At 42.3% G+C, this 13,634-nt stretch overlaps 2 protein-coding genes across 2 annotated transcripts in view; both read left to right on the top strand.

Moving 5' to 3' along the window:
- The window catches only part of LOC109480545 (TOX high mobility group box family member 3-like), a 43,994-nt gene extending 38,539 nt beyond the window's left edge, over window positions 1–5,455 (top strand). The window contains exons 6-11 of the mRNA XM_019782766.1: window positions 60–300; window positions 762–926; window positions 1,342–1,518; window positions 2,107–2,298; window positions 2,835–2,968; window positions 3,532–5,455. Of these exons, the coding sequence (XP_019638325.1) occupies window positions 60–300; window positions 762–926; window positions 1,342–1,518; window positions 2,107–2,298; window positions 2,835–2,968; window positions 3,532–3,592 (970 nt within the window). The 3' untranslated portion in view covers window positions 3,593–5,455. The remainder of the gene's footprint in view (window positions 1–59; window positions 301–761; window positions 927–1,341; window positions 1,519–2,106; window positions 2,299–2,834; window positions 2,969–3,531) is intronic.
- Window positions 5,456–8,234: 2,779 nt separating this feature from the next.
- Window positions 8,235–13,370, top strand: LOC109480544 (toll-like receptor 13). Its single transcript, XM_019782765.1, has 4 exons — window positions 8,235–8,678; window positions 9,589–10,383; window positions 11,083–12,026; window positions 12,673–13,370. Exons 1-4 carry the CDS (start codon window positions 8,360–8,362, stop codon window positions 12,868–12,870), a joined length of 2,256 nt encoding a protein of 751 aa, XP_019638324.1. The 5' UTR covers window positions 8,235–8,359; the 3' UTR covers window positions 12,871–13,370.
- The last annotated feature ends 264 nt before the right edge of the window (window positions 13,371–13,634 follow it).

The raw sequence follows: 13,634 nt of genomic DNA, 5'->3' as shown, positions 1-13,634 counted from the left end.
CTTGAGTCTGAGCCGAACACTCTGTTATTGAACAATAAACCATTTATTATATCCTCCAGCCAATCCACCTTCAACTCCGACCACATGGGTCACATGACCTCCGGCAGCCAATCGGCGTACGGGAACTCCCCGCTGACCACGATCAGCCAATCGACGCTTAGCGAGCAGCTTGGGTTGGACCAGGGCTCGGCGTTCGGTGTCGGCGGCGCGCAGTCACCCGGCTCGAAATCCACGTCGCCATCAGGGTCTCCGAACTCAGGAGACGGTCAGGATGAGAGCGATGACAACGTGCCACTAAAGGTAAGGCAGACATTCTCACCCTGCATACACAATGTGCGCAATTTGTAGTTGGTTTAAACTGTAATATCCAAGACAAGAAATTTGACTCACCCAAATCTTCAATGGTACAACTCATTTCTGTCAAGGAATGAGCAATCCACCGCTTCTGTGACATCACATTATTCAGGTGACTCAGTAATCAGTGGATCATAGATTGCAGAAAGTCTGTATTGCCTAGTTGAGGGACAGTTGAACTGTCCTGATGTAGATGGATTGCTCATCCCTCGACAATGACACGAGTTGTACAGTCAAAATTTGTGTCCATTAATTAATTTTTATACAATCATGTCATATTTTACCAACAGATTGTCCCCACCTGGCTTGCACTGTAGCCAATATACTTAACAGCATAATACTAGATACAGAATGATACAACTCACCCACAGCAATAAAAGGTCTAACCCTGTGTCCCTTGTGCCCAGTTCCTTGCCCAGGGTCTGAAGAGAGCAGCGGCAGCAGCCACACAGGAGCCGACACCTGCCGCCACTGCGCCCAAGAAGAGAACACCCAAGAAGAGAAGGAAGAAGGACCCCAACGAGCCACAGAAACCCGTGTCAGCTTACGCACTGTTCTTCAGAGATACACAGGTCTGTAGGCACTGTGCTTTTCGTTCATTCACTGATTCATTCATGCATTCATTCATTCACTCATTCATCATTTGTTCATATTCAATCATTCAATAACGACAATGTTAGTTCATCCAGTCATTCAGTTCTTTGTTCATTCATCTCATCCATCCATCCATTCATTCATTCTTTCCTTCCATCCCTCATTCTTATAGCAATATATTAGTCTGATAATAAGACTTGCTTAGATTTATTGATTTATTTGTCTGACTGGTATACATACAGGCTTGCCCAACCTTAACTAGCGAGTATTTAACATTTACTTAACAATGTCATGTGTTCTGTAGTGGTATTCATAAATTTGTTCTCAAGTCAAGTCTTACTGATGATGATGATGCTCTGCTGGTATTGAGCTGACTGTATTTTTCCTGAACAGGCGGCCATCAAGGGTCAGAATCCGAACGCGACGTTTGGTGAGGTGTCTAAGATCGTTGCGTCAATGTGGGACAGTCTTGGGGAGGAACAGAAGCAGGTCTACAAGAAAAAGACAGAAGCAGCCAAGAAGGAATACCTGAAACAACTGGCTGCATACAGAGCAAGCCTCGTGTCACAGGTCAGTGCAATTTGTACAATCTCTCTCTGTCTCTATCCAGTTTAACGTCTGTTGTTCCCTGTAACAAGGGTTAGACGTGCTTGCACTCTGATGCTGGGGCTTGATGGCAGCCCGCCACTTGCCTCCGTCCTGTGGCTCTTGGGCACAGAAAGCCACAGTCACTTGTTCCTTTGTTAACTTGCAGTGCCTGTGTAGTCTTTCTATTGTTTCATGTTGAAATTAGCCCTTGGGCATGAACTTGCCAATGAAACTATTCTATAGTCATAATTTTTTTCATAGTAAAAGCATCATGATTTGCCTCAAAGGAGGATGACTGTTTTATCTTAAAGCTAAGGCTATCCTCTACATGAATACCTAGTGATTTTATGTAACCATCCTAATCTACTGAGTCAAGAGACTCTTTTTACACAGACAAGCAATTCTGACTGGTTCACATTGCACTGCAGCACAGGTGAATAAAACACTTGGTTGTGTAAAAAGAGTCTCTTCACTCAGTGACTTACCAACCTGATGAAACTATTCATGGATCCTACATGTAATCTTCTGATTTTATGTAACAGACTCAACCCTAATCTGTTCTCCCTCCAGGCTGCTGTGGATCAGGCAGAGTCAGATGAGAGTAAGAAGCAGAACAACATCTCGCTGTCCCACTCCGCGCTGAGAAACATCGCGCCCAAACCCAACATGTCCCCTCCCGCCAACCCCGCCGTCGTGAGAACGTCCCCGCCTCGACACATCATGCAGCAGTCACCACCGCATTCTCACCCTGCATACACACAGGTACGTATTGAATTTACAGTATACACACAATACCGGTCACTTTGTTAGCCTTGCAGCAGTCCCCACCACATTCTCATCCTGCATACACACAGGTGAGTTGATTTGTGTATTTAGTCATTCACTGACTCATCAGTTCACTCGTCGAGCTCAGTCCCGAAGCTTGTCAGCCGTAGGGGCAGTCTGACAGTCCGCGCAAGTCAGTACCTAAACCTAACCTTTGTTAGCAAAGCAAAGCCAAGAAAGCTAAAACACTGCAAAAAACTCACCTTTCCCTTCAATGCCAAAATTCTGCTGATGAGTGTGAAAATGAATGAATTTACAGTATACATGCACCTACATGTAATATAGGATCTTTCAGCAGTCCGGCTGGTACCTCGTATGATACGAGTACACACTGTAATTCTATATATAGTTGTTACTCCATGTCATTGGCTTAAAAGTCAGTGTACTTCTGCAGTGTAATGTAGGAGAATTTGTGTGACTCACCATCATGATAGTCTTTGTAGTAACGTTGCAGTTCCCTGTTGCCTCTCTAGATGGCGCCGCTCCAGACTCAGATGCAGATGTCGAGACAGCAGTGTCTGCGGCAGGGCTGCGAGAACCTCGCCATCGAGAGCCCCGACTGGGACAACGAGTACTGCAGCAACGAGTGTGTCGTCAGCCACTGCAGGTAACTAGGAAGGGATTCTTAAATATACATGAATGACTTGCACAGTCATACAGTACTATTCATATATCGCCCTGTAAAAGTACAATCTGCGATTGTTTCTCGTGCAACGCATCACACCGCAGTAAAAAGCATTGAATGCGGAAGTAACTATTCCACCGCAGGGCAAGGGTCTATCAAATTTTGGGGAAATATTCGGTAAAAAATGCCAGCTGGACAAGGGTTAACACATAAACAAAAGAACTCTGCAACAGTCCTGAGTCAGCTCACAAATGTGCCCTATGTCGCAGAGTGTCATTCCCGTATAGGACTGTTCAGCCATAGCCGAATTTGTAGGGCTGTTATGAACCATACGGTCAATATTGACGGAATTATAGACCATAATCATTACATATAACTTATATATTCTTAACTTTCTTCCTGCTGTCTAATCCATTTCCAACAGAGCACACATTGTAAACATTTTCCTTTACAAATCAGTAGTTCTTGAAATTGTTGTACATGTTTGGTACCTTAGTATCAAAAACTTGAACTAACCATTTATCTTGTTTCTTTGTTTGCTACAGAGATGTGTTTACTGCCTGGGTGGCATCCAGAAATCAGACGTTGTCTACTTCAGTCAAGTGAGAAGACCCCCCACCCCCCAGAAGTTACTACAGTTTTCACCAAACTTGGGAGAAATCACTTTCATGTAGAGCTACAAAAAAGAAATCATTACTTTGTCTGAGGTATAGGAGAGGACTTAATTTTGTACTGAAACAGCCAAACAAATTCAACCTCTGCATTTTCAAACACTTTGTCATGTCTGTTACGTATGTTCATCACATGACCACTGCCAACCAATCAAAACTGCTCTTTCAAAAAGTGTCATGGAGCAACCCTAACTTTGTAAGAAACAGTTGTGTCCATTCGCTGTAACAGTTGCATCTTTTGGCCGCCGACTATCGACTGTTGATACTACATTGTACTATGTACATTGAGACATTTTGATTGTAAATGATATTTGTTGTGGAGTATGTGAAAAGTAAATGTTTGAATATTGAAATATAAAAATGGTTATTTGTTTCACTTAGCTTTTTATTGTCATCATCATCATCATTTTGGGCAAGTTCAATACATAAATATAAGTTGCCCAGACTCTTATTTTAAAGACACAAGAAATTAAAAGCATGTAGCATGAAACACAGTCAGCTTTTGTCATTGGCAGTATCTCGAGTTCAAGCATTTATATCTTAACCTGACAGGTACAGGTTAATATTAACTAATACAGGTTAATATTAACTAATTTCACATATTGTCGCTCCATATATTTTTGATGTCGCAATTCATCGTTCAGAACCTACACGACAAACGTTTGAAATTTTCCATGTGTAAAATGCTGTACAAAGTCTTTACAATTAACCCATTCCTCTGTATTGAAGGGCAATATTTAGAAGGCTCAAGCTTAAAATAGTATTTGATAATCAGCTACAGTAATATGATTGTTGTTAACTGTGGCTTCCATTGTCGAGTATATATTTTGTGACAAATGACAGAATCAGACTATGCTGTACAACTATAAGTTGTTGCTTCCCAAAATATATAATTCCAATATGGCCAGTCCACTTTTACAGTTATATCTATATGGCTTCAAAGCAATTGGGGAAACATATTGTATGCACAAAATGTTTCAAACTTGTCTTATCATATAGATTCAGAGAGTTGCAATATTGGGAAAAACAGTATTGTTTGTTTTCTATATTGAAAATATCTTACATTGGCCTAAAAAAATGCTATGAAGATTGCAGTAAGAGTAATGAAAGTGGTCTGGCCTAATAATGTATAATTGTTTGGCTGTAATTATATGTTGTATTTGAAAAAAGGTTTTTGATGATCTAATGCCTTGAATGACTGTCACAATCATGCCAAACAATGGAGAAATTACTGTAATGTGGAATAAGTCTTCTCCATAAGCAGAGTTCCAACTTAATGACTTCTGTTTTGTTATTAAAAAACGCATTGACTTGAAAAGTTACTTGAAATGTGTAGATATTTTGGTATTGCAATGATTTTTTTTCCATTTTGTATATTTGTACTTTTTTATCATCATCATGGTACAAGTACTGCTTTAGTATGCATCGCTGCATGTTGTATAGAAATGTGATACAGTAGTTAGGCAAACTAGTCAATACAGGGCTCAAAATGGTCATGCATGCATGTTGTCGTGTTTACAAAAACTTAAGGGTATTTTCAGTTTGAATCATTTTACATTTTTGTACAGATTTGAAACTGAACTGAAATTTTTGCACAATTTTGATTTAGAATGACATGTATGTAGTTAAAAGAATCACTAAAATCTACATTTTGTAAGTCAACTATACAAAAACTGACATTGAAAATCAAAGAGAAAATCGAACTGTATATTAACACATACACTTTTTGATAGATTGGTTAAACATATAAAAAAGACAATTTGTAGTGCATTGAAATCACTCATTTCTAAAAGAAAAAGGAAATTAAAACTTGAGATGTATCAGAAAAAAGGCCATGTAAAAGATTCAATGACATGAAATTTTTATCACATGGATAAACCAAAACAAATGCTGTTGTCAATTTGCCCAGTGAGTTGCTTCACGCCATTTTGAGCCCTGTTTTGACCAGTACCTTGTTTGGTTAACTTCATAGCATAATTAATATACAGACAATGGCAATTTTCCATCTAGCGAAAAGATAAAGAAGATGGCTAAGAATGTTGAGCAGATTCACAATTGAGAAGAAATCTTTGATTTAAAATGAGTGTCCTTTGAGGAAGTCCTTATCTATCAATTGTAGATATGAAATGTAAATTTCTTGATGGAATGATTTGGGCTCAATGTCGCAGCTAATAAGGAATCGCTGTTTCGTCAACTTCTGTACCAAGAATGTCATCTTCAAGTCAGAATGTTTCTATTATGTATTAGGCCACACCAATTTAATTTCTTGGTTAACGGATTTTTGTAGAAAAATAATGGAGTGGGCAGGCAAAAAAAATAAAAAATAAAAACAGGCCTAGGCATCCTAGTATGGCCCAAAATGGTACGATAGGAGCCATGAAGTCAACACACCAGGCTGGTTCAAAATTTAAACAATGAATTTTGCATTGAAAGATGGAATATCTGTAACAACTAGGAAGAAAATGACTGTTTTCAACTGTTCGGGGCAAAATATGATTATTTTGCATTTGATTCTGATTTTTTTTTTTTTGAAAATCAGAAAAAAATGAAGCGGGCAAATCCGTTAACCAAGAAATTAAATTAGTGTGGCCTTATTCCATTGTGATTTGATATATTCCACTAACGCTCATGATCATAGGTTTAAGTGATTTTCCTCCCTTTGCTTTGATAGCGCTAACACAGCTCAGATTCAATAATGTAAGAATTGTCCGTGCCTAATACTGATGAATATTGTATGGAGTCCCTGTGATGCCAGTTGGAGATGTTCCAACTTGTAAAGTTTGTAGAATGTAAACTATAAAATTGAATGTGAGCCATTCAGATTCTTCGGTTTGATACAGAAATGTTGTCCGATATTTTTTCGTCCGAACCAATATCCACAGTTTTACTGTTAATAGTTCCGCACCGGCAGTCCAATATCTCTCCATCGTGACCTCAATATTGTAGATGTTGTATAAGCCACGACAATGAACCACGTTGGTATAATAGAAGTAATTTTTGTACATGTAGAAATGCGGTCGACTGGTTATACCAGTTCGAGCCCACCTCTATCTAGATGGATGTAAAAAGTGTGATCGGACTTTGCAGCCTGTGACTGACATGTATTGTTATGGTATAGACAGGGCATACGCGTGCGGTGCCCCTTGTATTTAAGTAAGTCCGTTCCTGTTTATTTTGAACGAGATTTTTTTTATCTGCTTGCGATCGAGGGGAAGTTCTTGTATTTGTAACGTGTCAATGAAGGCAATAAAGCTGTCAGATGTAATCATACTTTATCTGTCAATTTGTCTTACATTTTTTTTTATATTCCAACATTTCATGACTAGATGGCACGCTCAAGTTATATAAACTTATTTTATGCTGCCACCAACACAAAAACACAAATACAGGACAATACTCATTTTCACTTGAGTTAAGTGAAGAAAGTCGTGTTAAGTGCTTCTCCCAAAGGTCTTACCTTTGAGTGGACAAAACTGTAATGTAAAAGCAGCAAGCAGATGTTCACTCCCAATTCTTTAGCATGTTTCTTCAGCACTGCATACATGTACCTTCTGATGTGCCAGATCTTGTAGCCTGAGTTCTTGCTGATTCATCACAAAAGAGATTCATGAAACACTGCAAAACAAGCCAGAGCTAACATCTGCTTAGGGATTGAGAGGACAGTATTGACAGGCAGGCTAGAGTGGAGGTTCCCCTATGGCTCTATATAAATGTCACAGACTATTTCCTGTTTGGTCACAGTTTTACCCACCTTTTACCACTTGTTACTGAAAAAGTAAAATGAACACGTAAGATGGCAGCCTCAAATATGGATGTATCCCAGGGAAGCAGATGCTGGGAATACAATTTGAGACTGCTACAATGTACAACCTTCCTCTCCAACATGCTTGGGGGTACATATTGTTGAAGCGACACCTATCGACTTAAGCATGCTCTGCACCTTCTATTGTTGAAGCTACTAATTTTAAGTTAGCAGACATTTTTCGCGTACTTCCGCAGGAAGGAGGAAGTCGTTTCTAACTTGATGAAGTTGTTTGTTACTTTTTTCTTGAGGAAGTTTTTGTAGCGATGAAAAGGTTCAAGTACAATCAGTCACGAATGTAAACAAGCGGGTAACCGAAATAGTTTTGCTCCATAGTTACGGAAGTGTGAACCCATAACCTTCCGCGTATAAAGTTCCGCTTTGCCTGCAAATGATGCACCCTCAGTGACCCTGGCGACTTCCGCTTTCGAAAGGTGCATACCTTAATTCCATCTATTAACCACCATAGCAGGGACAAAATATCGTTTTGGTGTGATTTGGTTTTGTATCAGTTTTAATTGTATAAAGGCGGCTAATAAGAAACAATAAAAGCTGATCATGATCATGATACACGACCAGAAAAAAATCCCGACCCGTAGAGTCCATGCTAAAGAGGTTACTAGTACCCACTGGCCAGCTATGCGAAACTTGACAATGTTACTTCCCTATTTGCAGAACTAGATCATAGCAATTGCAAAGTATAGGTTTTAAACAAACGCATTGTTCGCTGCTATTTTGGTGTATCGGTGTTTTGTGTGAACTTCTGTGGCAACTTCTGCTTTTCAAAGATAAACATAAGCTTCCCCATCTCATATAAATACCCTGACTGGCACACACTGGCACCACACCATGCATAGTTAACTCAGTGCTTCAACAAAACCTAGTGTCCGTGCATGCAATATGGCTGCGTTTCCGACGACACTCTCAATTCTGTGTCTTATCTCAGCGCTCTGCATTGCTGAATTCGGCGCAAGCTTGTCCGACGGTAGCGCGAAACCTGCCGTTACTACCAAACTGTTGAACTTGAAGAATCCAAACGGTTTCTCTCAGTCTCCGAAAATCAAGAAGTCGCCCTTCGACTTGGACTTCCTGCGAAACTGCATCCGACAGGGGGACACCGCTGTGTCCTGTACCCGGAGACACCTACGCTATGTCCCCCGCGGGATACCTGCAACCACCACAAGGCTCAACCTGACGGACAACCTGTTTCAAGTTTTAGGTGAGTACGAAGCTATCATGCCATTACTACTGCTAGTGCTAATAACGTGAATCCCCTGTCATAGAGGTTTGAATTATCTTTATCACATACAAGATGGAAGATTGCTCGGATAAAACCTTGGTCAACCCTTTATAGTATCTCTTGCAATTGATACAACACTAACAGGTGTGCGCGCGCAAGGCAGGTAAGACAAATATACTACAGCTAATAGCCGAACTAGGCTTCGTATAAACACTGCCGAACTCATGTACCCCCACCATGGGTGGCTGGTGTTGGGTGAGGTGGCTACTGTTGGGCTGGGGGAGCAGAATGAAAATTTTAATTAAAAATGTTAACATTCTGGATTGGGAGGGGACAGTAGTGGACCACGGTTCAAGCGGGGGATTTTTTGGCTGGAGTATGTCAGCAGTAGTCGGGGCTTGGATTGCAGTCATATTTGACTCAAATTTAACTCCCATCCAAGCTCCGACTACTGTTTTGAATCAAATTTAACTCAAATTGGATTCAATTCGTATCGAAAGGTAAGCTCGGCCAAAATTTGGTCAGACTGCCCCAAAACTTGGTTGGTTAGTTGTCGGGTCGGAATAAGGTTCTATATGTGTAAAGGGCGAAAGGGCCTTGAAAGTGTCGAGCCGGAAAGGGAAAAGAGGAAGAGGCCGCTAAAGGGGGAACCTACATTTTGTATGTAGGGTAAAAACAAGGATCAGTTCACAGGGCTTGGGACTTTTGGGACCGGCGTTGCTACCAACGTAACTATGCGGCTGTCACAAAAAGAGGAAGTTTGTGTACAACTGTTCCCCTTTTGCGAAGGCTTGACAGCATTTTAATGTTCTCCTTTTCTCCAAACACAGTAGTTAAGGTCAATGAGATATAGTCGGCCTGCTCAACCACGTTAATTTCCCTCCCACAGGCCCAAAGACGTTCCCACAACTCTACAAGCTGGAAATCCTGGACCTGAGCAAAAATCTCATCAGCTCCATTCAGTCAGGGAGTTTCAGAAACACCTACAACCTGACGAAACTCTATCTCAACCACAACAACATTTCCGCCATTCTGAAAGGTGCGTTCGACGGCCTGGTACGGTTAGAATATCTCGAACTGGCCTTCACTCGCCTCTCCAATCTCAACAGCGTAGAGTTCCTCACCCCCAATCTAAAATCACTCAACTTCACCTCGTTTGCGGGAAACGGGGTCACTCGCTGCAAACTCGGGAACGAGTTCAGACATTTGAAACAATTAGCCCACTTAGACCTGGCTTACAACAACATTGCCGACCTTGAACACGACTGCTTTGCGGCACTGGACGAGTCGCGCGTCCAAGCGCTAGATCTGTCCTTCAATAAAATCCAGGCTATCAGGCACCCAGTGTTCTGGCCTTTCCGTAACCTAGCCTACTTGTTTCTTGACGGAAACAGACTTGACATGAAAACGTTGAACACGACTTTTGACAACCTGAAAAGCATTGAGACCACGTCCTTGCATCTTTCCCTCTCTAACAGCACGTTTCTGACTGGAGTAAAAACTCCTTCGAACACCACATTTGCACGCTTGGCCAACCTCTCAATCACCCAGCTGGACTTGTCTCATGTAGGGCTGCAATTCTTACCAGAATCGGGTTTGTTCTCTTTCTTCCCCCGGCTTGAAAGTCTGATCCTAGTCGGAAATAACATCACAGCTTTACCTCCGAAGGCGTTTAGTGGGTTGGGTCGCCTGCAGACGCTGGACATGAGCAAAAACGACCATTTCGAAAACGTGCCTAACGGCTCGTTCGTATCTCTTGACAATCTGACATCCCTGTCGCTGACCCTAGCTAAAGGACGGTCCGACATACACGGCAGTGTGTTCCTCAACCTTCCCAATCTGAGGTTTCTGACCATTTCAGGGCCTGAGACGAAACATGCGGTAGGCAGATTCACCAAGTTCAGTCTACGAGGTTTGAAGCGTCTGGAATCGTTGACAGTAGATTGGAACGATCTCCCCGAGGTACCGACTACCGCCCTCCAACCAGTCAAAGCAACACTACGAAAGTTGGGCTTCCCTCGTGGCCACATTTCGGAACTAGAATCTCGAAAATTTCTTGGGTTTAGCCGCCTTGAGTCTCTTGACTTCTGGTTCAACAAGATCTCTTCTCTGCCCGAGAACGCCTTTGAAGGTCTAGAAAACCTGGTCTACCTAGACCTAGCTCACAATTTCGTCCGAGAAATACACAAAACTGCTTTCTTTGGCCTTTCCAAACTGCAGAAGTTGTACTTGAAAAACAACAACCTTTGCTTCAAAGCTGATCAACCGATCCCTCCCCCGTTTACTGAACTATCATCGTTGGTCTCTTTGCATCTGGAAGAACAAACATTAGACTGCAAAAATCCTGGGGGGATTCAGTCTTTCCCTCATGATTTCTTTGTAGGATTGGTCTCGCTAAAGAGGCTCTATCTCGGCCGCAATAACCTTAACGCAATGTTGGATCAGGTAGAAACTAGCCGCCCGTTCACCAACCTCACGTCTCTAGACGTGCTAGATCTGTCGCAAAACAACTTCGAATCGTTGACGGCGCTGCCCTTCGAAAATCTCCACAATCTGACCCGATTAGACCTCTCTTTCAACCGGATTCCGAGAATCCCAAACAGGCTGTTCAAATACCTGCCGAAGCTGCGAGCCCTTGAGCTAAATTCTAACCGCCAACTTGGAAAATTGCCAAAGGCCGGGTTCGGCTTCTTGCAAAATCTTGACAACTTGAACTTGGAAGACAACCCCCTGCAGTGTACCTGTGAAGAAGAGTGGTTTTACGATTGGGTGGTGAGTAATCGGACCAAGACTCTCTTTTACAACTTGTCCAACTACGGCTGCGTGGCGCCAGAACGGCTCGTGCACAAGACTATCCTAGACTTCGACCCTGAAGCGCAGGGGTGCCACGACAAGACGGGCATTCGCGTGGCGATCTCCTTTGCCGTTCTCCTTGTGGTCTTCCTCCTGGGCGTGTTTGTGGGCTACAAGAACCGCTGGTACATCAAGTACGGCTGCTTCGTCATCAAGGCGCGCTTCCACGGCTACCAGGCTCTGAGAGACTCCAACACGCAGAAGAAGTTCGACGCCTTCGTGTCCTACAACCACCACGACCGCGCCTGGGTGATGGACGAGCTGGTGCCGCACTTGGAAGAGGAAGAGGGGAGCGAGTTCCGACTCTGCCTGGACTATCGCGACTTTGTCGGCGGAGCCCCGATCACCGACAACATCGTGAACGCCATCTACGACAGTCGCAAGACCATCTGCCTGGTGACGGAAGAGTTCCTGAAGAGCGAGTGGTGTGAGATGGAAGTGCAGATGGCGACCTACCGACTGTTCGATGAACAGGTAATGTAGTCAGTAGCGTATATTAAATTTCAAGGCCTCTATGTTCTAGATGAGGAAATCTTTCTGGTGTTGACAGCTACTGCCATTTCTTAGCACAGCAATAGACCTCAGCCTCTCTGCCCGATATATTATTCGTAGAGATCTCCAAGTCAACTAGTGTCTATTGACAGGGACTCGGACCGGGATCTCTGCCGATATTACTTCTAACGGTAGAGAGAATGAGGTCTAGATCTATTCTTATTCTTCCTCTGTCGGCTGCTAGATGTAGACGCAGACGACTATGTGGCCTATTGTTGTGACTGAACATTGCCCAACATATCCTAAAAGTTAAACATTCAATCGGCGATTCTACCAGATCTGGGTCTCTAGCTACCCTGACATGACACCAACTACTACAACTCTCGGTTTCTGTCTCCCTTGTGCTGTCAACCAAATTATCCACCTCTACTAAGGGATAAATTCCGGACGTTTCTAGTCACAGTGACATCCACCATTGCATTCTTCAGCGTCAGTGGTGGATGTCACTCAATCGCGTAACGTTCGGAATTCATCTTCGTAGTTTATCTAGAGTTTGAATTTTCTCTGAGTATCGTTGACCTGGATGCCTAACCCTCCCAAACGTTTCCTCCTCTACTATACTCCACAGGTAGATGTGTTGATCCTGGTGTTTCTGGAGGACATCCCTGACCGCGCCCTGCACCGTTACCACCGCCTGCGCCGCCTCATGTGCAAGCGCACCTACCTGGAGTGGCCCAAGGATCCGCAGGGGAAGGCACTGTTCTGGCAACGTCTGAAGGACGCACTGAAGACCGGGGACAGGCCGCCTATTGAGAACATCATTTGAAAAGTCCTAGGATGGTTATCTCCAAGTAGATATTTCGGTGGCTGCAAAGACAGTATCAATTGGCCGGATACCACGCTTTTGCCGCCAGACATTTACTGAAAGATTATTATAATGGCATCCAGGCCAACTGAACTATCATATCATAGGCTTACGCCAATGTTTTCAGTTTCTTCTTTGTTTGTTTGCTGTTTATTTCGCATAACTGCCTCTAGGGTTGATACGTTCTTAGGAAATGTTGGTGTTCTCTATTATTACATTATGTCACGTAGCAACTGATTTACAGGTTTTGGTTCATGTGTTTTTGAAGTGAAGTGTTAGTGGTGTGTTTTTGAAAATGCAATAAGGAAAATAAATGTACACAATAGTTGACTGTTAATAGCATTCTGATTGTCATTTGTGTAAATGACATGCGAATTTGCAAATGTATGTCTAATCATGTTTACTATCAAATTTACTATTAAAATAAAAACAAATATCTGAATTAACTATACTACACATGTCAATAAGTATGATATTTCCATTATATACCACTGAGATTATATTTGCGTATGAGTCTTTATTTCTGTAATTGATATCCAGCAATGTCCCTCTCTTTCTACCTGAAATATAAATGCAAGTATCGTTATGCAATTCCTATCTTTGAACGCAATAAAATTATAAAATGCATCAATATATCAATTAGTGTGTCATGTTTTGTCTGCTTACGCTAAAGTTAAGCTAATTGTTAAGTTCATGATAATTCATTCATCCTTCAAGTTCACCCA

Source organism: Branchiostoma belcheri, unplaced genomic scaffold (assembly GCF_001625305.1).
Source record: "Branchiostoma belcheri isolate BF01 breed outbred unplaced genomic scaffold, Haploidv18h27 scaffold51, whole genome shotgun sequence".
Lineage (NCBI taxonomy): Eukaryota > Metazoa > Chordata > Leptocardii > Amphioxiformes > Branchiostomatidae > Branchiostoma > Branchiostoma belcheri.
The sequence above is the reverse complement of the archived record's forward strand: the minus strand, read 5'-3'. Positions and strand labels throughout refer to the sequence as shown.